Source organism: Malania oleifera, chromosome 11 (genome assembly GCF_029873635.1).
Source record: "Malania oleifera isolate guangnan ecotype guangnan chromosome 11, ASM2987363v1, whole genome shotgun sequence".
NCBI classification, from domain to species: domain Eukaryota; kingdom Viridiplantae; phylum Streptophyta; class Magnoliopsida; order Santalales; family Ximeniaceae; genus Malania; species Malania oleifera.
The window spans coordinates 44660142-44686353 of NC_080427.1; the positions used below are offsets into that span (position 1 = coordinate 44660142).

The 26212-nt window shown below is 37.2% G+C and overlaps 2 protein-coding genes across 3 annotated transcripts in view; both read right to left on the minus strand.

The window, feature by feature from the left end:
• LOC131167712 (uncharacterized) overlaps positions 1-3393 on the minus strand; it is a 30997-nt gene extending 27604 nt beyond the window's left edge. Inside the window, exon 1 of the mRNA XM_058126553.1 lies at positions 3137-3393. Coding sequence (XP_057982536.1) covers positions 3137-3239 — 103 coding nt within the window. The 5' untranslated portion in view covers positions 3240-3393. The remainder of the gene's footprint in view (positions 1-3136) is intronic.
• Positions 3394-5806: 2413 nt separating this feature from the next.
• LOC131167713 (uncharacterized) overlaps positions 5807-26212 on the minus strand; it is a 43256-nt gene continuing 22850 nt past the window's right edge. The window contains exons 6-16 of one of the 2 annotated variants that reach the window (XM_058126554.1): positions 15799-15911; positions 15007-15141; positions 13930-13998; positions 12246-12333; positions 12045-12116; positions 11855-11955; positions 11337-11454; positions 8182-8241; positions 7964-8074; positions 6131-6252; positions 5807-6052 (exon numbers count right to left, since the gene is read on the minus strand). In XM_058126554.1, the coding sequence (XP_057982537.1) occupies positions 6145-6252; positions 7964-8074; positions 8182-8241; positions 11337-11454; positions 11855-11955; positions 12045-12116; positions 12246-12333; positions 13930-13998; positions 15007-15141; positions 15799-15911 (975 nt within the window). In that variant the 3' untranslated portion in view covers positions 5807-6052; positions 6131-6144. Of the gene's footprint in view, positions 6065-6130; positions 6253-7963; positions 8075-8181; positions 8242-11336; positions 11455-11854; positions 11956-12044; positions 12117-12245; positions 12334-13929; positions 13999-15006; positions 15142-15798; positions 15912-26212 lie in introns of both variants that reach the window. The other variant, XM_058126555.1, reaches the window with a different exon arrangement.

Here is a 26212-nt window from a genome sequence, read left to right on the forward strand (position 1 = left end):
TTCTTTGGGGCATGGGTGTTTGTCTGGAAACTGACCCTCTTCTATTTCCCGAATATGCAATCCTCGCACATGTCAATCTCTATCGACCGTAGACCACTCAATTTTAATTTTGAGTGCATCACTCTGAGTCCTTTCTCACTCATGTGACCAAGTCATTGGTGTCAGATGTTGCTGTCGTCATTTCCTGCAGCAACTGAAATAGACATGGAGGCATTGGAGGCTAGATAAAGTGTTCCGCTTTTCTTACCTCGTGCAATTGTTAGTACACCCTTTGAAACCTTCCATTCATCGCCAATGAATGTCATCGTGTATCCCTCATCTGCCAGTTGACCAACTGAGGTCAAATTCTTTCTCAAGTCTGAAACATATCTGACATCCTTCAGCTTCCATACTAACCCGTTTATCTTGATCTTCGCAACTCCCTTTCCGGCTATGTCACAAGGTTAATTGTTGCCAAGATACACATTACCGAAATTACCTGGTGTATACTCTTCTAGGCAATCTCTGCTACAAGTGGCATGAAATGAGGCTCCAGATTCTAAGACCCAAGACCCCTACTTGCTCTCCAAATAGCATATCAATGCATTTTTTCCTCCTGAGGAAGAGGCGAGATTTGCTTCTATCTTCGCCTCAGATTCCTTTCTCGGACTTCTGCACTGGTTTCTGAAATGTCCAACCTTCCACAGTTCAGCACTCAAAGTTCTTTGAGCCCTGGGAACCTCTGGGATTTTTGGATCTAAACCGCCTGGTCCTAGATCTGCCGCGATTATTTGATCGTTCATGCCCGCTTCCTTTTCCTCGGCTTTCCACGTTCAAGGCTGAACTTGAAGTGGAGGCATTGTTTGACTGCATTCTTATCTCTTCCATCAAAATCATGCTGATGACCTCATCGTACTTCAGCTTCGATTTTTCTGCGGAGCTACTGATCGCAGTAACAATACCTTTCCAACTCTCAGGCAGCTGACTAAGAATCAGTAGGGTACGGATCTCACTGTCAAATGTAATTCCAACCGAGGCGAGTTGATCCGACAGCTCGTTGAAATTATTCAGGTGTCTGCTAAAACTTTCACCTGCATACATGCTCATGGTAAACAATCTTTTTATCAAGTGTAACTTATTCGCGGCTAATGGATGTTCGTACATTTTGGATAGCGCATCCATAAGGGACTTTGTGGTTGTCAGGTGCTCGATGTTGAAGGTAACAGACTTTGCCAACTTCATTCTGATAGTTCTGAGAGCTTTTCGATCAAGCAACTCCCACTCGCTCTCCTTCATGGATTTTGGCTTCTCCTTCAATGGTAAGTGCAACTCCTTACCAAACAAGTAGTCCTCGATCTGCATTTTCCAAAAATTGAAGTTCGTGCCGTCAAACATCTCGATGTATGAGCTTTTTTCGTTCGACATCTCGATTCACTGATCTAGAGACGGAATTAGCTCAAACGAACAGCACGGTTGGATTCGGAACAGCCAAAAATCTTAGAAATGGTTCAAGTCATTCGAAAAACAAACCCAAAATGGCTCCGAAAAGCCCAGTCAAAGTTCCTGGTCAAATCGGTCAAATCTTGTCAAACTTAACAAAATATTCGTCTGACTGACAAAATATTCCTGACACCGTTAACAGTCACTGACACCGTTTGGTGACGTGGCACTATGGGGACCACTACAGGCGTGGTGCTGACGTAGCACTATGGGGCCCACCTGCTAGCCCGCCTTTGTGGGGCCCAGCTACTGACGTGGCAACTGGCGTGCCGTAGGCCAAGATGACGTGTGGCTAACATGGACCGCTGACGTGGCGGCTTGTTGGCGCTGATGTGGCACGCTGATGGGGCGCTGACTCAGCACTCACGTGGCCGTCTTCAACCTTCAGACGCTCACTGGGCGATCGCCGGAGCATGGGAACGTCGCCTGGCCGTCGGCGGCGAGTGCAGGTGCGTGCGTTGTCGTTTGAGCTCCGTTCAAGCTCCGGTTACCACCGTTGGCTCCGTCTCAATGAGAGGAACGTGACGGTGGCCTCAAAACTGAGTTTTGAGCTACTAGACAGAGGCTCCAATCTGGTGATTTTGCTCCGGATCTGCAATTTTGCTCCAACCTCGCTTTGATACCAATTGTTGGGGTGGATCTAGGAGCAACAATCACACACAAGCAAAAATAAATAACAAAAATGGAACACCAGATTTACGTGGTTCGGCCGAATCAACCTATGTCCACGAAGCACACACACCAATTCACTATAACTGGGAGAATAATACAAGGAGGATGAGGCTACTGCCTTCAACTCAACTCTCTCTCTCTCTCTCTCTCTCTCTCTCTCTCACACAACGCACACAGCACACAGCTCTGCACTTCCCCTCTGCCTCACACACTACGCACAGCTTCAACACACAACATCTTGCACACACACACACATCTCATTTATAGCCATGGATGGGGGGGGGTGCAAGTCAACCAAGGTGGGCAATGTAGGTGAAGGTGGCTGCCAGTTTCCACCTACTGCAACTCAAAATTCAGCATATGCAGCTGGTTGGTGCGGCTGCTGATGACTCCACCAGCTGCGATCTCAACACAGAGTACAAATCTTATCTGTTAACTTTCCTACTCTATATGAACAACCAAACAAGAATTTAATTTCTTTTTGTAGCCAATCTTATTATTATTATTATTATTATGACAGAAGCTTGCAACCCACATTATTAGTCAGGCAGAAAAGTGCAAGTTGCTAACCAGCAAGATAGATACCAGTACAAATCGAAATTTGAACATAAAAGAAAAAAAACAATTAAAAGCAAGAGCATTAAATTGAGAACTAGAGCAACGAATATTTGATATTTCAAGAAAGCAGAGAACTAATTGCAGCAACGATTATTTTACATTTCAAGAAAGCAGAGTATTACATGAGAAAATACTATAAAACTAGGAAAAGCAAAAACATTATACTGATGAACCCATTTTTTTAGAGGGTTGGGGTAGGGGCACAAAACAAAATGGCAAACATTTATAAACCCATTTCCCAAATCTAGTTCTCCACAAAATTCTGGAACGCATGCGGTCGAGAAGAAGAAGAAAAAAATCAACAATGAAACAATCAAGAACAGAAGAGTGCATTTAATTAATTAATACGGCAGAAAAGGAAGCAGACTTATGAGGTTGGCCAAGGTGACTAGAAGCTTGTGCTTGGGGACGGGGATGACGGATTCCCTCTCCAAACGAATTATATCTTTCTTCTTTCTCCCCTTTCCCATTCTTCTCTCTGCCAACTGATATACTTGAACTTAAAATTGAAAGGCTTGGCCTTGGGATTGTGGATGAGAATTTCAGATCGATCAAAGCATAAATGCATGCATGCAGATAAATGAAATGGCAGTCGGGATCCGATCTTCGTGGCTCATTTCCCTCTGTATTGCAATCTCCGCTCTCCTCGGCGGGAAAGTTCGTTTCTGGTTTGCTCATTATCAGCACATAAACAAATTTCTGAAAACAGAAAAGCAACAAACAAGCCGTGCTTTGCACACAAAGTGAAACGGTCTCTGCCCTTTTTCTTTTTCTTAACACACTAATCTTAGATTCTTACGTTAGAATATATCACAAGTTAGTGTTTAAATTTTAGATAATTTATTTAAGTGTTATTTATCCATCTCAGTCAAATTATCTAACTAATCTTAACTCAAGAAAATTATTTAATGTCACAAGCCCATGACATCACGGACTCAAATGATGTTTTTAAAAGTGAGACTCATTCACCATGTATTTGACATAAAAAACAGACACATGGACACGTGGAGAGGTAAACACCCCCAAATGGGCTCTCATCTCTCCTCCTGCTATGCGAATCCGTGATGAATGACAATTGACAACATTGAAAACTCACCTAATTTCTTATCTATTATCACAATTCACCTCCATGTTTTATGTCACGCTCCCATATCGAATGTATACTAGGAAAATCACGCCGATGAGGACATCAGGGATTGGACCGAAGAGTCTGTCACGATCCCATATCGAATATGTATTAGAGAGATCTTGAACTTATGAGAAGGAATTGGGTTTCAACTAAGTGAGTTGTCTTTTATAGGACGAACCCGTGAGACCTATGCGCCAAAGCGAACAATACCTAACTGGAGTTGGACCCGGGACTCGTACACTTTACCACGAATTCCAAATCTCAATTCTCAATCTAAATTTTCTTAAGCCCTATATTCGAGAGGTACTGAATTTGCAATTGTATTATATTTGAATAAAATGTAATATAAAAATTGAATTAAAATTTATCCAAATCTACTCAAATCCAAATTTAACATTTTATATTCATGTTCACAACAGCATTGTTGTGTAGTTAGAAGGTTATGCGTCAAAATATTAAATAAATTAATGGCGAGCTATATCACTATTTATTGACACCATCTATTTAACCCACATTTTTTAATGAGAACTGCATGGAGCCAATTACGTGTAGTGACGGTATTTAAATAAATGATAACAATAAAGTGGTGGTGAAGTTAACATTTAGGGTGAGTTTGGACCAACAATTTTTCTTCAAAAAAGGAAAGGGTAAGAAAATAAGGAAAAAAATTATTTTTTATTATATTTTTCTTTTTTATAAAATTCTATTAAGAATGAAAGTATATTTTTATATGATTAAAAAGTAAGAAAAATTAAATATTAATGATTTGTAAAATCAAAATTTTGTTTATAAATTTAATATATTTTTTATTTTCTTTCTTACTTTCCTCCCCAACCAAATATGAAAATATAGATTTTTTGATATTTTCCTTTTCTTGCACTACTATTTTTCGACTTCCAAATAGGACTTAATGAATTGGGGACTAGCGACATTCTTTATGGCCCTAAAAAATGTCAACAAAAATTGAGACTACCATTGTTGTTTGGCTTTGCGTATGATAGACCTTGCATCTGTTAACAATGCATGGAATTTCTTCCAACTGTCAGATGCAAATCTTACTCCAAATAAGCATATAACTCTCTTTCCTTTCTTTACTTTTCAACACACCAAACAACTTCTAGGTATTGTAACTGAGACTAATAGCATTTCATAATATCATGACCGCAGGCTCAGTTGAAAAGTTGCTTCCCTGTTGCTACTCTGAGCCCAGCCCAATTGTCTAAAAACTTACCAAGGAAGGAGATGTCGAAGATAGGGCAACTGACTGGAGTGAAGTCATAACAAAGTAACCGTACTAGAAGGTGTGGTTAGATCACCTCCTTTTCAGGGAGAGCTAATGCTTGTTGGGTATTTTGGTTTGATACTGCTTCACACACCAAAAAATACGAGTTGCATCTAAGTTAAACTTGAAGATAGAAGTCTTCCTTCGTTTCTCGACGGTGAAGTAAGACCAAGCTCATGAGTTTATCATCCTAGGTCAGAACAAGTTGATAGAATCCCATTTTTTACGTCCCCACGTCCCTTCGCTTGAAGAATAACAATATGCAGCTGTTAGGAATGGTATCAACCATTTTGAATTACACAATGCTCTCGTTTACGGGCTGGGAAACAAAAATTAAGATACACAATTGGAGCAGCAGTTGAAACTATTGGGCACCATACATACTACACAATCTCAAAACCAATTGAAGTGACAATAATTTCCATTTTTTTTTTTTTTTTTTTTTTTAACTGGAGGACTTGTACTACACAAGGGGAACTCACATTTTTTCGTGATGCCTTGTCACTTCTATTTCTAACTAGTAATTTTTCCCAACCAAACAATGACAAGTTGACAATAATAAACAAAGCTTACAAGCAACTTCAAGTTGCTCACAAGTTCTCACTAAATTAACAGAGGTTTTTGAATTTGAACACAAACCCAAGGGAGCAGCATATCATTGATCGTGGAGTAATACAAATTAGACTTCGACAACAAAAATAACATAGCTACAACATTCCATACAAACTTACATTTGGAAAATCGCACGCATCAATGTACATTCACAAATTTTAAAGGGAAATTTTACATTCGGGAAACCCAAACAGCAGTCCTTGTCTGGGAAACAACACATCTGAGACATCTGATGAGACATGCTTGGAGTAGAATTACACCTGTGTATAGCTCTTAAGGCGTTACAAGTTTAAATGAATCTAATATATAGATGGCACTGTGGTAGATAAGAAGCTTACCTTCTCATACAGCATCAAGTAGTAGCACCCAGTTTTGCCTTGAGGACCAGCTCCTCTGTGGTGGTGCCAATAATCTCATTAGCACGCTTTAATCCTACGGAGTAATACCTCCCAATAGAATCCTGAGTTCAAGATATAATATCTCTAGTTAGAAGAAACGCGAACCAGCCCGACACCAATTAATTTAAAAAAAAAAAAAAAACAACTGTACAAAAGGCGTCAGGCAAGGAATGGTTCACAGAGGAGATTTTTGCTTAAGACAGTAACTTAATCCAAAATAGATTTGACTAGTAAGACAATTCGATTGAGATTGTTTATGGGAGACGGAAGCAAGTTATCCGAAAAATAAAAAGGACATGTGAAGTAGAGAAATGTAATGGAATTTACTGAGAAAGTAAAAGAGATATTTAATAATAAACTCAGATAAAAATTTTTAAATTAAAGGAACTGTTTATGAAACATTAGGGGAAGATACCTCACAAAGATGGACGATGAAATATATTTAGAACAAATATGTTTCTAACTACCAGTTAGTCCCCAATCCTGCAACTCCATGCTCCTGAATGCATGGTATGAGTTCTCAAAAAATGGATTTCCCACCCAAAATCAAGGTCTTAAATTTCGATTTCAACTAAAATTCTGAAGCTCCAAAAGTACAGAAACTTTTATGGAAATTTATATTTCAATGTCAATTTCGATTTGATTTGAAAAAACAATGGAAGTTTATACTAAAGCATGGAATTCTTTCATGAAACTTTAGAAATGGTTGATAGACATAATAATATAAGTTTTAAGACTAGTATATTACAAATTAAATACATTTATGTTGTGTCGCAATAATTGCAATATAATGTGTATTAAACACATATTTGGTTAGTATAAATGAAATTCATAAATCAATTAAAAATCTTGTATTATACAAATAAAGATAATTTAGGCATGAAAGGTTAAATAAAATATTGTTGTAAGTTCAATTTTTCATGAAATTTCGAAAGCCCTTGCAACAAAAAAATATAAGATAAACAAAGAAAGAAATTTCATTTTGCATCAAAATCTTACATTTGAATTTCAAGGAAATTTTATTCTAGAGTTAAAATTTCAACAAGTTTCGCTAAGATTTTCAGATTTCAATAAATTTCAAATGATTCATTAAAATTTCAACGGACATTATGTAAGATGGAAATTGTGCCATTTTGATTTTGAGGGTAATGAGAAGCAAAATTTCAACAAAGTGCCTAAAAATATGTTTCTAGGAAACTATCTTGCAAACAGCAATGTGTTATACTTCCACCAAGGAAAGAGTGAGTCTCTCCATTCAACACTAAAAAAATTCATGGGTGTTGGAAAGTACTCCAGCCCTCCAATATTTTAATGCATGAAAAAAAAAAAAAGAACACTGAAATGCTTGAAATAAAATTTTCATTTCAGTAGTTGAATTACTGAAATTCATTTATGGCTCATTTGGAACTTGGAAAATATTAGGAAAAGAAAATGAGAAGAATTCCACCTTTTTCATGTTTAGTTATCAAGGAAAGTGAGAAAGAAAATAAAATATATACCAAATCAATGAACAAAATTTTAATTTTACTCATCCTTAACATTTGATCTTTCTTAATTTTTATTTAAATTAGAATATTTTTTCATTTTTAATGGTATTTAATATAGAGAGAAAATATAGTGGAAAATAAATTTCCTTCTCATTTTCCTTTCCTTTCCTTTCTCCAGGCAAAATCCTTGATCCAAACTGGCCCTCGGACTGAAGTAACAACAACGTAGTAACCGAATTTCTGCCCTCAGTTTGATTGCCGTGAAGGGGAAAAGAAAGGATCTTACCCGAGCAACAATGCCCAACTTCTCCAACTTTTGAACTGCATCATCCACATCAAAATTACAGCTCTCGCCAAATTCTTCTTTTATTAGTTCCTCACATCGCAGGTCAAGATCCTACTTCATAATATCATGAAAGTTATGTAAAGAGTCCACATCTAGTATTTCACAAAATTCAGGGAAGTGAGAAAAGAAACTTGGAAAAGCACTAGAATGATGTACACCTGTCTTGTAGCTTTACCCTGTTCCATCAATATAAAGAATGATATAATCACCTCTTTGACCTGCATGACACAATAGATTGCTTGCCTTAGAATCAGAGTTAAACAGGCAGCCAATGATGATATGATTTTTTTTTTTATAAGGCCCATGATTATATGATTAAAGAACATAATAGTAAAATTGACTTAAGATTGCTTTTATACTACAGTATAGCTTCATTCCAAAATAGTTTTGCACCCAAGAGATTCAAAAATTTCTCTTTCATTTAAAGGCGGCGGAGGATACATGGCAGACATACAGCATTCAAAAGTGCTATGATTACTACCAGGGACAGAGGCAGCCTCAGCTCACTCTGAACCCCATTCACCATTCATGCATACCAAAACAGTCACAATATTGAAAAATGTCACATTAAACCGGCTAGGGTCCTGAGCCAGGAAACGAATAGGGATTATTTATACACAGATAGCCTCAGCTCACCTCTCATCTCTCACTACATGTCTTTGTGTAGGAGGGTGTTGAGAGGAAGCCTTGTGACTCAACTATTAAATGTTGTTTATTACAATGTTGTACGAGCATTTATTAACTGTTGGGTCCAAAGGACCCTGCTACCCCAGGTTCCTATCCAAAAAGAGAAAATAGCAAGGAAATGTACGAAGGAGAAGAGAGAATAACAAAACAATACACGAAAAAGAGGAATCCTCCTAATCAGACAACTAATAAAAAACAGGGGAAAAAATCAGTACAACAAAGCTTTCCAACCCTGTTGAATGTCAGTTCAGCAAAGTAATCTAAAAGCCCCAGTAACAAAAGCCCACAAAGATGTAAGAAAGATAATTTTATCCAAAAGCAGGTTCAAAGGCAATAAATGTCAGCTAATATTATTTATATGAAGCTATATATAGCTAGCTATTAAGAAGCTGCCACATGGCTCAAACATATATGTCGTTAGCATTAAATATTGTGATGTAGAATAAAGAGGGAAGAGGGAAGGAGAGGATTAAGGGAGAAAAACGATAGAGAGGAAAACACGCAGTTACACTTCAATTCAAATTCCCAAACTGTCTTTTGTACAGTACAACCCCAGGAAATACTAAAACAACAAAACCACAAATAAGCTCCCCTAAGGCACCTATTTACAAACAAACCTCATAAACAACCTAATGCATCGATTTAGGACTCAACAAGCCCTTAACTCTATTATTTGACCCTAAATAGGGCCAAAGTGATCCATCCAATGACCAACCTCCGGCCCTGCATCATATTTTTAAGCAGTCTTAAATTTCAATTTTGACTAAAATTTCAAATTTCAAAGCTCCTTAAGTACGGAAATTTTGATGGAAATTTCAATTTCAATTTTAATTTGAAAAAATGATGGAAATTAGAAGTAAAGCATGGAATTCTTTTATGAAACTGTATAAATTGTTAATAGACATAATAGTGTAAGTTTTAGTTCTAATATATTACAAACTAAATACATCTATGTTGTGCATGAGGTGCAATAGTTGTAATATAATGTATATTAACCCCCAGTGTGTGGTTCAGGTGGTAGTGCGGGCTACGAGAGTGCCTCTCACGAGGTCAGGTGTTCAAACCCTCCCGGGTTCGTTTCCATCCCTGGATTCTTGAAATTTACCTCCCTTTGGAGTTGTGGGATCGGCTTCAAGGGGCGCGGGATTAGTCACGTGGACCATAAAACGGACACGTGGAAACCCGGTGCGTAATCCAAAAAAATATATATATAATGTATATTAAATATATTCATAAGATAATGTGTATTAAACATATTTAGTTAATATAAATGAAATTCTTGAATCAATTAAGCATGATTTATTACACAAATAAAGATACTTTAGACACGAATGGTTAAATAAAATGTTGTTGTAAGTTTAATTTTTTTTCACATAATTTCAAACTCCCTTGTAACAATCTTTTGTTTCAATAAGAAAATAAGATAAAATAAGAGAAATTTCACTTCACATCTAAATCTCACATTTGAATTTGGAGAAAATTTCATTCCATAGTTACATTTTCAACAATTTTTGCTAAAAATTCAAGATTTTGATAAATTTCAAATGATAAGTTGAAATTTCGACAAAAATTATGTAAGACAGAATCAACTGTCATCTCAATTTCAAGGGGGATGGAAAGCTGAAATTTGACAGAAATTTCGACAATTGGTGGAAATTTAAGACCATGTTTTCAAGTACAATATCAAATGCAAGTTAGGGGCAAGCAATAAATGTTGTCTACAGTTAACTTCATTTAGGTAGGTATTTAATGTTTTTCCTATAATAAACAATGCTACAGTTAACTTTATTTGAGGAGGCATACTTGAGTAGGCATTAATGTCTTCTATGACAAACATGCTTTAATATTATTTATGTTATGTATATTTTAAGTGACACTATCAAATCGTGTGAAACTTACTAATAAACTAAACACACACACACATAGCATGCATCTGCCACCAGTTCTGAATAAACAAACATGCTTTTCACAATTCATGCATCTATATCCTATGACATAGTTGTCAAATCAAGTTTCTAATAATGAATCTTCCAATTTAGGAATTGAGAATCAAAAATCAAATTGATTCGTAAGATTCAATACAAATTTCCGAAATTGATTCCAAATGATGTGCATATATTGATATATAAACAGCCAGAAAAATAGTAAAATACATATAAATTTTGAGAAAAAAAATTATATTTCATGCGTATGCTTTCCCTAAACAATAAAAATTAAGGGAATGAGTCAAGAAATATTAATAAAATGATGAACTTTAAGTTGGTTAAGGGAAGGAATCAAGAAAAGATAATAAAAAATTGAACTTTTTGTAATGCATAGGAAGAAATGAATCAACCTCTTGGGAGTGCATAGGAAGAAAAAAGAAACAATATAAACTAAAAGATGTAATTCACTGTTTCTTTCACACCTATTTTATCATTTGTAACAAGGTATCATTTGGTCTCCAGAGCCGATTTTCTGGTTAATTGTAAGCTCTTAGAAGCCATAGAAGACCTTTTAGAAGTCAACCATATGCTGAACAACCATTTCCTTTTCAGCAGCTCAGTGCCAGCAAGGAGATAGATGGTGTGAAGATATGTTTAAGAGCATAAGATTGACAAAAGAAACATCCTAGCTTATAACTTACTTCTTGTTGTATTACATCATCACACAAATGAAGAAGAGTGCCCCTTCCACTATCCAGTTGTTTATCATACATGGATTTTGTGATTAAGTTCTGATAATCAGCCATGTTTTGCTGAAACCTAATGCAGTTGCAAAAAACAGTAGCCGCATTAGAATTTATAAATTTCAAGACAGACTTTTACAACAATAAAGAACGAAGCCAAATGAACAAATGAGCATCCTGTGCATTTAACAAACACATGGCAAACATATACTTTGACCCCAGGCCAAATGCATAATGCAGTAAGTCTTAACAAAGACACCCTATTTCAGGGGTTGCCCTGATCAATAACTTCTCAAGAATATACATTCAACCCACGATGGGAAAACCAAAATGATGGATCACACTCAAAAGCATGAGCATTGATCAATTGAATAGAATGATGCCTGCATACAAACTATATGCATAGATATCTGATCCATTAAAAAAGTATATATATATATATATATATATATAAAGTAAAATAGAGAACACTTAACGTAAAATATGTCTTAGCACAATAACCAATTACTGTGGAAAGGATGGCAAAAATGACCCAAAGATCAGCTTTAGGCATATCAAGTGAGCCAACCACAGCAACCTGTAGCACAAATCATGTTAGGGGAATCTTAACAAAATGGACAAAGAGCAGTCAACTCATTAAAACTTCATGGATGAAAAAAAACTGACCAGCCCAACTATAGCAGAGCCAAGAAATTTGACCCAGTCCATTGGTGTTAATCCTGGATTTTTCTTCTCAGGCTGGGAAAAAAGTTCCCTAGACAACATCAGGGGTAGTATATACAAATTCTATGGAAAGGGAGGGGGGAGGGGGGAGGTGCTGGAGAAGTAAGGGAAAAGAGATGACATTAACATATTATAAGAACTCACAAGAACTATTTCCATATCGGCCATTGGAATGTTTCTGAAATGTTTCACATATATTCCTCGTTCAGGTTTTTCTTTGGTACTTGCCTGCCTGCCACATCATCATTTTTTATAAGAAAAAAAAAACTATATTAAGAAATAAGAAGAGAATATACATACAGAAGAAAAAGAGTCTACTCATAACTAATAAAAAATGCAATAAACTACCACCGCAGCAAAAATGTCCAATCACTCTGAAAAAGACAAAAGGAATTTTGGAAAAGCACCAGCTACTATAGCCCAAAACAAAGCATAAAATGGCCACCCTATCCCAGAGAAAGTGAAGAGGGAGAACCTTATCCTGATAGAACCTCATGTTCCTTTCTAACCAAAAGCACCGCAACATAGCCAGTAAAGGAACAGCCTTCCTATCCTAAGCTTCCCTTAGGGATTCAAGAAAGGGCGGTGGGAGAGAAAGGTTGATGGCGGAGGGGTAAAGATAGGAAGGGAGCACTTCACTGGAATCCCATAAAATCCTACAATCCTTTCCTCACCTAAAACCCAAAAATGTCATAAGAAACAACTCCTACACAGTGGCTGGGCATGCACACCCAACACTCCCTATCAATGTTAACTAGAAGATCCCACAACCTCCAAAAATTGGAAAACAATGCAGAAAAAGATGAGCACTGGTCTAAATAATTTTCTTCCATAGAAGACACAGATATGACAACAAAACCTTATTAAGCCTCCACTGCTGCAAACCAAAATTGGTGCACCAAACAAAAACTTTCAATTTATAGGGAACTTGGCCCTCCAAACAAATTTGTTCAATAAGAAAAGACCATCAGTCACAATCAGAACAACATTGAAATAGAAGAAATTTACAAGAAAAAGAACCAGAACTATCAAATGACCAGAGTCTCCTATCTGAAAGCTTTCTTTTGTGCAATTAGTCTATTATCAACATTCAATTTCCCATGTCAAAAAGGAACAATACTAAAATAAAAGAATTTAAAAGAAAATTAATCTGAACTATCAAGAGACCAAAGTCTCCTAGCTGAAAGCTTTCTTGTGTGCAATTAGTCTGTTATCAACATTCAATTTCCCAAGTGAAAAAGGAACAATATTAAAATAAAAGATTTAAAAGAAAAAGAACCCATACTATCAAAAGACCAAAGCTTCCTAGCTGAAAGCTTTCTTCTGCAATTAATCTATTATCAACATTCAATTTCCCATGTCAAATCATTCTTTTTCACAATAATATAAACAAACTCACGCACGCACACACATTCAACTATCCTTCAAGAATACCACCAGATACATTCAACACCTCAACCTTCAAATTCTAATACATTGACTCTTCATTTTACCCTGAATACCAATGTCGGGCAGTAGGGTATTTGGGCATTGGTACTCCTGCTGGAGAAATAATGGAAAAATCTCCAGCCATGTGCATCAGATGAGCAGGGGTGGGGGTGGAGGGATGTTGTGGAGGTTGGGGTGGAAAGCAGGAACATGTACACACACAGACACAACCTTGCTTGAGCCCAAGCAACAATAACTGAAATCAGTTTTTAATTAAAAATACGTTCCAATACAACCATCCACAAATTTTTCACAACAAAAAGGATTCAAAAAACAAAAGACAAAATAATAATAATAATAATAATAAAGAAAAAAAAATGTAGACAATTAGTATCACTACCTGTAAACAACAATTATCCTATCAAAGGTAGGTTCTTGGATTGTGATTTTGCTCAACAGTCTCTGGACACTGCGACAAAATAATTTCATGAACTAGCAATAAACAACAGAACATAAAACAGGGAAAATCAATCAAAGGTTAGTCCCACTGCTTGCTTGACCATCCCTTTGTGTTTTCAATACTCACATGATCAAACTAAATATGCATACTAAAATCAAAGGTGTCATGCACACTAGTATTTGTCACTCATGAGAGTGAAATCTTTGCTCATTTTTTTCAAAATAAAAAAAGTAATTGATATGTCTTGAAACAAAAAAAAGTAATAACCGAAAAATGGGGGAAAAAAAAGTACATGATGGCAAGCTGTGAACCAGACTCAGATAAACTACCATGAGAATTGGAGAGACTGAAGAGAACACCATACATATAATAAAGGCAAGATAGTTAAAATTTGCCATCTTAGAATACATATTAAATCAAAAGAGGAATATATATATGAATGATCATAAGAAAAGCCAAGTTATTAGGATCGAAACGAAAAAGCATGCGCAAAAATTAAGTGAAAGTGAAATGAGAATGTTTAGATGGATGAGTAGCAATAAAATATCAGAGGCGCTGGTGGCTTTGCATTAAATAATTCAATTGGCTAAGTTACTATTCAGTGTTCAAGAATTAGTTAGCATGGTATAGTGCAGGATTTGAGAGGAAATAAGGAAGATATCAGAAATAATGCAGGTATTGCATGCAAAATTTGCAGGAAGATATCAGAATAAATTCAAGAAATTATTGTATCAATAGATTAAGTTCATACATTAAGTTTGGTAAGTCAACAGTGGGGAGGGGCATATTAAATTATTTAAACAAGAAAGCATGAAAACCAATGATATGCCACAAAAACATAATAATAATAAATAAATAAAAGGCGTCCCCAGGCCACAAGGCTCCCCACTTTCATGAGGGGAAGGGGAGATCGTCATAGTGTACGCAGCCCCTGTCTTTTATGCAGAGAGCTTGGACTAGATACTTAAAATGCATAATATAACACTTAAAACGCAATGTTAAGAGGCTAGTTAAAACCTAAGTTCCATATTTTCGATACGAATCCGCTCAACATATAAGTCTTCCTGCTCTGCTTCTGTGGAAATCTCGTCATTTTTTTTTGGATCTTTCTTACGCCATGCACTTGCCTTTCTGGACAAAACTCTTCCTAGCCTGCAAAAAGAATTCCCCGCAAAGGATTAAAGTAAAATGCATCAGGCAGCTTTAAGTTCAAAGGAGAGCTAAACTCAGTATTTCACTGTTTAGGACCCATAAGGTTACATTTGGTTTGCGGAATAGCTATTCCTTAGAATAAGATGGAATACAATGAGAAATTTGAGAATAGACAGTACAACTATTCCTCATAAATTCCTTATTATTTCATCCAACATGTATTAAAAAAGGAATAGACATTCCCATGGCGAAATTTGGGAATAGTTGTTCCTTGTCCATTCCTTGTTATGGAATCATAAAAGGTTTCACTTTGTTATTTACTTTATGGTAACAGCATAATTTTTTGTAAACTGTAACTAACCTATTATAACTAATCTAATCCTAGGAATAGACAATCCGTGAACCAAATGTAACCAGAATAACCATTAATATTCTAACATTCAGGTAGCTTAATTATACAAGAGTGAACCTCTATTGAATCCCAAATACAACAGATCCAATGACAGGTTGTTGTAGTATACAAGCTGAATAACCTTTCAAGCATATGGCCATATCACATAGAGACTATGTCTGTACAATAAGTCTCAGACAAAACCACCTCGAAAAATGCATTGAAAACAATCAACACTCTAGATTCTGAACCAAATAATTACTCACCCAGTTATTCTCAAAATCAATGCCCATAAACGTGCAATGATCATGTCCACCTTCTCCATAAAAAAGTAGTCTGTTGTCCGATCCATTCCTATGCCACGTCGGAATATTATGTACTGTATAAAGATGGACCAAATTAGTTTCTTCTTCACCCCCTTGGCCCCCCCAGGGAGAAAGGGCATCAAGTACATCTGGTGTCAGACAAGTACAGAAAAATGTACACAAGCAAAGCATGTTATACAACATAATTATCTAAAAAATCCACAGAAGCTTGCCCCAATTATTTGTGACCAGCAAGACACTCCCTCCTCTACCACTACACTGATTATCCAATTAAACATCAGATGATTAATATGAAGTAGGACTAAAGAGGGAAATCATCAAAATCCTGGAATTTGTCAGACCACATCAGTTAAGTGAAAACTCTCTCTGTTTTCAAGAAAAACATTGACCACAACACATATTCAATAATTACCCTCTGCTGACCAAATGAGTTTGAAAGGGACTTCATATTCAGCACAAAAATAATTTAAAAATACAACCATGGATGGTAACAACGAGCCACCGAAAGATGTGGTAACCTCAAACCTGACATGGTTGCAGATTATTTATCATAAAATACAAAGAACAAAATATTTCACCAGCAGTGTAGTGGAGTAAACACCTCAAACGGCAGATTATTGGCCAGCATAATGAAAGTTGATTAGCTGTTTGAGAGAGAAGGATGGTCAGTATTTTCTTCAACCAGAGGAGAGATTTCCAAAATTTTCCTGATTCCACCAAATCTAGCATTGTAACTATATCTCAGTAAATGGCTTGAGCTCCATGACTGATTTTTTTTTTTTTTTTTTTTATATTGTTGAAACTTGAAAGTAAAGCAACACGTCAAATGACTTGAAAGTTGAAAGAGAAACAAATTAATGAATTAGCATCAAAAAACATTTTTATAATGTTTGGTGTGACATCGTACCCATGAATATTGGCATCTGCTCCTCGATTCTCCTTATTTGGATGATTTAAAACAAGATGCTGACCATGGGAGACTCTAGTTCGATACTAATTCAAAAGAATTGGATCTAGAGGTTGATGTGTTTAGTTAATTAGTTTATTGTGTGTGTTCAGTTTAATTAGTAATAGGATAGTATTTGATGTGTGCTTCAGGGTTCTTTTGAAATATTATTTTTAGGGGTTTATAAGTGATTTCTTATAATTTAGGCTTTCTTACAAATTGGGTGCGAAAGCCATATAAGCGTTAGTTCTGCACAAAATATCTACTTCTTCCTCCTATTTTCTTTGTTCCCAAAATCTCAGTTCTTCCTTCCTCTTCTCTCATCCATCTCTCCCAAATTCTATCTTGGCTATAATTACATGATGTTGTTCTGCATTAAATTAATTTTGATTTTTATTCTAATATTTTATAATTTATATTATTTTTTATTTTTACTATTCTAATCATTTTTTCTTTTTATCTGATTCAAAGATAAAAATGAACATGGGCTCAACTAGGTTTTCAATTTTTTTTTTTTTTTTTCATATTGAAAGTATTAACCAGAAGGGGAGCTCAGGCACAACGGTAAGGTTGTCACCGTGTGACCTGGAGGTCACGAGTTCAAGGCATGGAAACAGCCTCTTGCAAAAGTGCAAGGTAAGGTGTCACGAGCTAAGCTTGTTCAGGGCATTATGCTTGCCTGTGACCGCTTATCTCATGTGCTTAGGATGGGTTTCCATCATGTAAATACTAGTGTAGGGTTATTTTTTGCTAATAGAGTCTTTGTAAACCAAATAAGGAAGTATGACTCCTCGGTCACTTTGATGTTTCCTAGTGCCAGAGTGAGAATAGCCCAGAAAGCTCTTTAGGGGAGGGTGAGTGTTCATCAGTTATTGTAAAACTCACTAACAATTGTCAACATGCTTAGCCTACTTGCCTCCCTCGCTAAGTACACCATGTCAACGGAGGATTTGTTAATGAATTACTTTTGCTTCAATGTTTACTGCTTACTTACCACGGCTTTCATGAATTGATTAGTGTTTCCGCTGCTCTCTGAATGAATGTTAATGAAAGTGCTTTGTAGATGAATGTTAGTAAACGATAGGCTGGCTAGTTAAACAAGAGTGTTTTAGCTAGTGCCACACGGCCCTTCACAAGGGTGTGAAAATAGTCGGACCATGACATTTGGTATCAGAGCCAAGTCGGTGACACTTGGTGAGAGCCCAAGGTTGAGTTGCTACGTGAATTCGATTGCCTTCGTTGTTGGATTTGGCAAGCTTTGATAAGTGACCATGGCACCAAACAATGTTGAAAGAATTAGTGCACTGGAAGCCCAGGTTGAAGAGACAACCAACAATATGACTAATGAGATGGCCCAACTGAGGGGACTTGTTGATGAAGTGATGGGATCACAGCAGCATCAAGCAAGTTTGACAAGTGAAATGTCAGAGGACTTTCACCACACTGTGGAAACTTTGCAGGCCCGGATGGCAGATCTGGATGCAAAGATGAATGTGATGGTTCTTGCTATGGGGAACTCCAACACTCCGGGAGTTAGCAAGACCAAGGTGCCAGAACCCAGGACGTATGAGGGTGCCCAAGATGCCAAGGAGTTAGAGAACTTCTTGTTTGATGTGGAGCAATACTTTCGCGTTGTGAGGATGGCCTCAGAACAGGCAAAGGTGGATAGTGTGACCATGTATTTGGTTGGTGATGTCAAACTGTGGTGGCGTACCAAGTACAGAGAAATTGAAAATGGAAGTTGTGTAATTGATAGTTGGGCAGACTTGAAGAGAGAGCTCAAGGCCCAATTCTTTCCTAAGAATGTTGAGTATAATGCAAGGAGAAAACTAAGAGATCTCAAGCATATGGGGTCGATCAGCGAATATGTGAAACAATTTTCTGCTTTGATGTTAGATATTCAGGATATGTCGGAGAAGGACAAGTTGTTCTATTTTCTAGAGGGGATGAAACCGTAGGCAAAAATTGAACTTCATAGGCAAAGGTTCAAGACTTGTCAACTGCACAAGCGGCTGCAGAACGCTTGACTGACTACGCTAGTGATGATACCGCTTCGTCCAAACGGTTCGGTGGAGAGGGAAACGGTGGAAAGTCTTTCAAGAACGGCAAACCCAAGAGTGGCGGAGCCGACTCTAAATCATCAACCTCAAAGGAAGCTTCGTCGTCTCAAGGGTTCAACACACCCAATGGAAAGGGGAAGAGTAAAATTTCGTGCTACTTGTGTAATGAACCTCATAGAGTTTTTGAGTGCCCTCACAAAGCATCACTTAATGCCTTACAGGCTTCCATTGTAGAGCAGGCAGTGGAAGGCGATGAGAAAGAGGATGATGCCCCGAGGGTGGGTTCAGTGCGGCTGGTGAACACATTGGAAAAGCAAGCAAAAACACCGAAAGTTACACAAGCAAAAGGGTTAATGTTTGTGGACTTGAGGATAAATGGGAAGAGTACTCGCGCTATGGTGGATACGGGGGCTACTCATAATTTTGTTTCGCAGTTGGAAGCATGGAGACTTAACTTATCCTTAGAGAAGGATACAGGACGCATGAAAGCAGTTAACTCTGTAGCCCAGCCTACTCTGGGAGTAGCCAAGCAAGTGGCTATAAAGCTTGGATAGTGGGAAGGTCATGCCAATTTCACAGCGGTGCCATTGGATGACTTTCCAATCATTCTAGGAATGGAGTTCCTAAGGGGGACGAGGGCAGTGTTGATGCCTTTGGCTAGTTCCCTATGTCTAATGGGAGATCACTCGTGCATGGTGCAAGTCGTTGCAACGAAATGAGACGACGGGAAGTCCCTTTCAGCCATACAACTCAATGAGGGATTGGGTCAGGGTGAGCTAACACGTCTAGCCACGGTGGTGGTAGACAAAGAAGTAGGCCAAGAGCTGGAGCCTACGACCATCCAAGCGGTGTTGGATGAGTATAAGGAGGTGTTGCCGGATAAGCTGCCTCACAATTTGCCTTCACGACGGACTGTGGAGGATAAGATCGAGTTGTTATCAGGAATGAAACCACCTGCTAAAAGGCCATGTTGGATTGCGCCTCGAGAGATAGTAGAGTTAGGGAAACAACTTGATGAATTGGAAGCGGGATGTGTTAGCCCTTCCAAAACACCGTTGGGAGTATTGGTGTTGTTTCAGAGGAAACATGAAGAGCATCTACGGAAGGTGTTCAACAGGCTGAGGGAAAACAGTTTGGATGTGAAGAAGGAGAATTTCTCTTTCGCTCGGTGGAGCAACAAATTCCTTGGTCAAGTGGTTGAACAAGGTTGTATCCGGAGGGGTATGGAAAAGGTAAGGATGATTCAAGAACAGAAGATCCCCACGACAGTGAAGGAGTTGCGTTCCTTTCTTGGCCTTACTAAATACTGCACAAAGTTCGTTGAGGGGAATTCGCGGAGAATGACTCCAATGAAAGGACTACTGGGAAGGTATTATTGGCCGCACACGCGGGATGATGTGGTTGATTATACCAAAACTTGTCTCACTTGCCAAAGACAAGGGGGAGCGGAAGAAGTATGGTACTTACATGGCCGCACCAAAGTACTGTTTGGCAGAGGAGACGACACAATTGTTCCTTGTGACAGTTGTGAAACATTGGGGTGTTCCCCAAGTTATTATGTGTGGCCAAGATTTAATGTTCACTAACAACTTCTTGACAGAGTTTTTCAGGATATTCAGGTCACATCTTGACATCTCTTCGAGTTATCACCGACAGACAGACGGACAAATGAAGAGATTCAAAGAACTACTAGATGAGTACTTGTGCCATTTTGTCAACGACAACCAGAAGAATGGCGTGCAACTACTTGATGTGGCTCCATTTTGTGGCAACACCCAAAGGCGCTCAACAACCAACAGGAGCCCTTTTGAGCTTGTTACAAGCCAGAAGCCGCTGTTACCTCACACAATGGGTAAGCCGTACAAGCGAAAGAGTCCCAGGGCGTACAACTTCACCAGTGAAGGGAGACAGAATGCAGAGTTTGCCCAAGGCTATCTAGAGAAAGCTTCTGAGCAGATGAAGAAGTGGGCAAATAAGGGGAGAAGACCGCAGTTTCATGTCAGCTGCCTCAAGCCATTCAACGCCAACACCAACGACCTGAGCAGAAGTCAGTCAAACAACGCAGAGTTGAAGACAGTGCAACTTGACAGACATGAAGTTGAAGAGATCCTTGCAGATAGAAAGTTCATATCCTCAAGGAAGAAGCAGCAGAAGTTCCTAGTGAAGTGGAAGTACCTTGATGACAAAGAAATCAACTGGATTTCTGCGGAAGATTTGAAGCCATTCGTGGACAAAGTTGAAGTGTACCTACCGCCAAAAGTCTACGAGGACGTCAACAACATAAGTGGGGGAGAATGTCACGAGCTCAGCTTGTTCAGGGCATTATGCTTGCCTGTGACCACTTATCTCATGTGCTTAGGATGGGTTTCCATCATGTAAATACTAGTGTAGGGTTATTTTCTGCTAGTAGAGTCTTTGTAAGCCAAATAAGGCAGTATGACTCCTTGGTCACTTTGATGTTTCCAAGTGTCAGAGTGAGAATAGCCTAGAAAGCTCTTTAGGGGAGGGTGAGTGTTCATCAGTCATTGTAAAACTCACTAACAATTGTCAACGTGCTTAGCCTACTTGCCTCCCTCGCTAAGTACACCATGTCAACGGAGGATTTGTTAATGAATTACGTTTGTTTCAATGTTTACTGCTTGCTTACCACGGCTTTCATGAATTGATTATTGTTTCCGCTGCTATCTGAATGAATGTTAATGAAAGTGCTTTGTGGATAAATGTTGGTAAACAATAGGCTGGCTAGTTAAACAAGAGTGCTTTAGCCAGCGCCGCACGGCCCTTCACAAGGGTGTGAAAATAGTCGGACCATGACATAAGGCTACGTACTATACATCCATTGTGGTCCGCCCCTTCCTCGGACCCCGCATGCGCGGGAGCTTTGTGCACTGGGCTGCCCCTTTTTTATTGAAAGTATTAACCAAACAAGTTGCTACTTGCTAGATTTCAATTCTTAGTGTCTAATTCTGGTTTTTAGTTTTTATTTCCATAATTTTTGACAGTGACCCCAGACAATGCCTTAGAATATTAAAAACCTATTTGTTAATCGTAGAATGTATTATAAAAGAAGGAATTGAAAAATCGATTATGAAATCCTGTTCGGGAGGGCACTACGCACCAAACTTTTTAACATGACCAGGACATATCATTAGAGGTAAACAAACATGGACTTTAAGTTTCTTGAACACTCTTATGAGAATAGTATTTCCGGATGCTATGGGAAGAATGTCCCTCAAATGGTATCATATCTAATACCTCCCACCAAGTCACCACACACACGAACACACACACACACAAATTAAAAAACTAAATAAATGAATAAAGCATGCATTCTAAACAATATGACATATCACAAATGTACACAAGAGAAAACATAGATTGTAAACCAAAAAAGTATGAAAACCAAAAACTAACTGTTGGCTTCATAAGGTTTAGAATCTTGTTTTGATGATAACAAAGTTAAGGAACTTAACATATTTGGTTAAGTGAAATTTTAGGACTCAACAGTGTTAATAAAAGACCAAGGTCAAGTGCTTGAAAAGTCTATAGAAAACTTGTACTTAAAGCTAGAAGAACTTGATGAAATATGTACTTAATTCAATGAGCTATGAAGGAAGTCAAAACAAATACATGACGATATTGAAAGCAAAGCAAATACATGAAGATACTGAGAGCAAAGCAAATACATGAAGACTTAGCGCTTAGAAAGTTATAGTCTTTTAAGAAGTCTCATGTAAGTACTTCAAACGATTTCAATATGGATGCATGAAACTCTTAGGTTAATTACTTGGACCTAGATACCTTTTAAAATACTTGGAAAATATTTTTATAGGGTCAAAAGTTATTTCAAAAAAGTTAAAATTATTTTTGGAATAAAAAGCACCAAAACAGGATTCTCCGAATTCCCTTCCTTTTTCTATATCTACATTGATGTGCAATTTTCTCTATCAATGGTATCTTATCTTAAAAAGTGTTCAACATGAAAGTTGTGGGATTTTCTCTTAACTTTCTGTTGATAACAAGAACGTCCAATTTGGAGTTGTATAGAAAAAGTTATGACCAAAATACTGAATGATGGTCGAAACTGAAAGCTCAGGCAATTGACTGTGTATGCTCAGTTGACTGACAAGCAGACAAAACTAGGTCAGGCGACTGACCCATCAGGCATAGGCGACTGACCCTATACTGTTTTCAAAAATACATTGATTTAAAAGGCACGGGCGACTGACCTTTGGGTTCAGGCGACTGACCTTCATAAATTTAAATTTAAAACAGCGTGGGAAGGTTTACAAAAGTGTTTGCTTGCCCCCCAAACTTTGTAAAAACTTGGGGAATACTCAAAGTAACTTGGGGAATACGTTTATACACTTTTTAACTCTATAAATACAAGTTAACTCCAAGAATTAAATACCAACAACAATCAGCAAATCAATTTATACTCTTACATTCAAAAACTCTATTGTTGAAAAACTTTTTATGATGTTGTTGTGTTCTTGCTGATACTACTCACGATTCTTGTTCTGTACTTGAAATTTTCAATCTAAGAAAGAACCCGGTGATATACACACTTGAGCTTCATCTTTCTATATTGACAATTGATTGAGGTATATTGTGATATTCAAATTGTACTAATCAGCTCTTTTGAGAGTGTCATTGTACACAAAATTTTCTCTCGTTGTTTTTAACGATTCAGGGTTGATTGAATCGTTGGCTAACCGAGCATAGGGTATCGCTGGGAGAGGAGGGCTCCATCCTACTTGAACGAGTGTGTAAACGGTTTGCTCTGCCCGGTTAAGGGAGCGGTATAGTGAAATCCTTGGGTGGTTTACCTAAGGCGAGGACGTAGGCGGGTATAGCCGAACCTCATAAAATCTTGGTGTCTTTCTCTTCCCTAAATCTCTTTAATTTTCTGCATATATAAATTGCGTGGATGCTTACTTAATTGCTGGAAATTAATTTGTTATTGAGAATTGCGGAAACCTTAAAGGGAGTACATTGATTGATAAATATCAAAGTTTGCGGCAACCTTAAAGGAATACATTGATTGATAAATATCAAAGTTCATTAACTTATTGATTAAATTCAACTTATTTGATATCAAAATTTGAATTTTGAAAGCTTGCTGAAATTTCTATTTTGTTTCATATTGTGAAATCAAGCTTACCTTGTTGATAGGATTGACAAATTCAAAAGGATTGTTGGTTGGACTTGTCAGGTTGCAAATCAATATCATTGTAATTGTGTGATTGCTGAATATTAATTTGCTGGATTAACTTTTAACTAAAGGAACTCGTAAAACAAAGCAGTTTCAAAGAAAATTTTAAAAACCCAATTCACCCCACCTCCCCTTCTTGGTAATACACCTTACTTTTCAATTGGTATCAGAGCGGGGTTGTAGTAAATCTTAAACTAGAAACTACATAAAGATCCCTATGGCACATCTAGGTGTATCTCCCTTTGCCGAGGGTCAATCCTCATATAGACCTCCTATCTTTTGTGGTATAAACTACACCTTTTGGAAACAAAGAATGAAAATTTATCTACAAGCTATGGATTGGAAAGCATGGAAAGTTGTCACACAAGGTGACCTTATCCCCACTAAAATCGTGGATGGTAAAGAAATACCTAAAGAAAAAAGAGATGACCTACAATGACCATAAGATGTTGCAAGTAAATTCAAATGCTATGAATGCATTATATTGTGCTCTTGACGTAAATGAATTCAATAGTGTCATGGCATGTAAATCAGCTAAAGAAATCTGGGATAAACTTGAAGTGACTTATGAAGAAACGGTTGATGTTAGAGATAGTAGAATCAACATGCTCACAAGCGAATATGAATTTTTTAGGATGAACCCAAATAAAACCATCACTAGTATGTACACTAGGTTCACCCATATAATAAACTCCCTCAATGCCTAAGTGATAAATTACTCAACTTAATGATCCGAAAAATCCTTAGAGAAATTCCACCGATTTGGGAACCTAGGGCCACTGCAATAACTGAAGGAAGAAATCTCAAGAATACCTCCTTAGATGAATTAATTAGATCTCTTCTCACTTATGAGGTGGCGATAAACGAAAGAACTAGAGGAAAATCTAAAACCAAGGAATCCATCGCTTTTAAAGCCTCAATTGAAAGTTCTAGCGATGAAGATGAAGAGACATGGATGTAAATGATGTAGCCCTCATAACCAAGAGACTTGCAAAAATCCTTAGAAGAATAAATTCACTAGAAAATTCCGGGACTCAAAATCAGATAAAGGAGAAATCAATAAAAAGGAAACAAGGAATGAACCTCCTACATGCTATAATTGCAAGAAAGTGGGCCACACAAAACTAGATTGTTCACAGCTTAAGAAGGATTCCAAGAAGAAAAAGAAAAAGGCAATGAAAGCCACTACATGGGACAATAAAAGTTCTAATAGCTCAGAATGTGAATCAAGAGATTGCAAATGGTTGTCTTATGGCATGGGGCGATGATGAAGTACAAAGCTCCTCATCCAAATCATTTAATGATTCTTGTGACGATTCATCTGATGAATCCAGTGATGAGAGTAGATCATCTTATGAAGAACTACAAACAAAATTATTCAAAGTTCATAAGATTCTAGTTAAAGTAACTAAACGATATACTTCATTGAAAAATAAGAATGAAGCTGTAATGAAAGAATTAGAATCAAAAAATCTTGCTGAAAGAGAAATGGATTTAAAAATCAAGAGATTGGAAAGCAAGAATGAAAAAGTAATGAAAGAACTAGAAGATTTAAGATCTCAAACTTCTATTGAAAAAGAAAAGGACCTAGTCATTGGTGAACTTGAAAGCAAAATAAATCAGATGACTAAAGAGCTAGTAAGGATGCAAGCAAACTGCAAAGGAGTAAAAGATTCAAAAATACTTTGCCTTAAAAGTAAAATTGAGGATCAAAATAAAATAATTTACAACTTCACCAAAGGAAATGAGAACTTTGATAAAATGATTGGATCACAAAGAATGTCTTTGGATAAAGAAGGTATAAGATTCAATGGAGTAGAGAATGCAAGAAAAAAGAACCTCTACATAGGGTACTTTGTAAGAGCCTCTAAAGACTATGCTAGTATCTCCTCAAATGCTTACACACATACCACATGTTATCTATGTAAGGAGAAAGGACACATTAAGTTTGAATGTCCATTAAAGAAAAAGGGTGTAAAAACAAAGCAAGTTTGGAAAGAAAAAGAAACATATCTTGTTAAACCATGAGACCTAAGAAAGTATGGGTGCCAAGATGAAAGTCTTGTTCACAAACCAAGGACTCCATAGAACAGTCATTCCCTTTTTAGGAATTAAGAAAGCTAAAGAGATGAA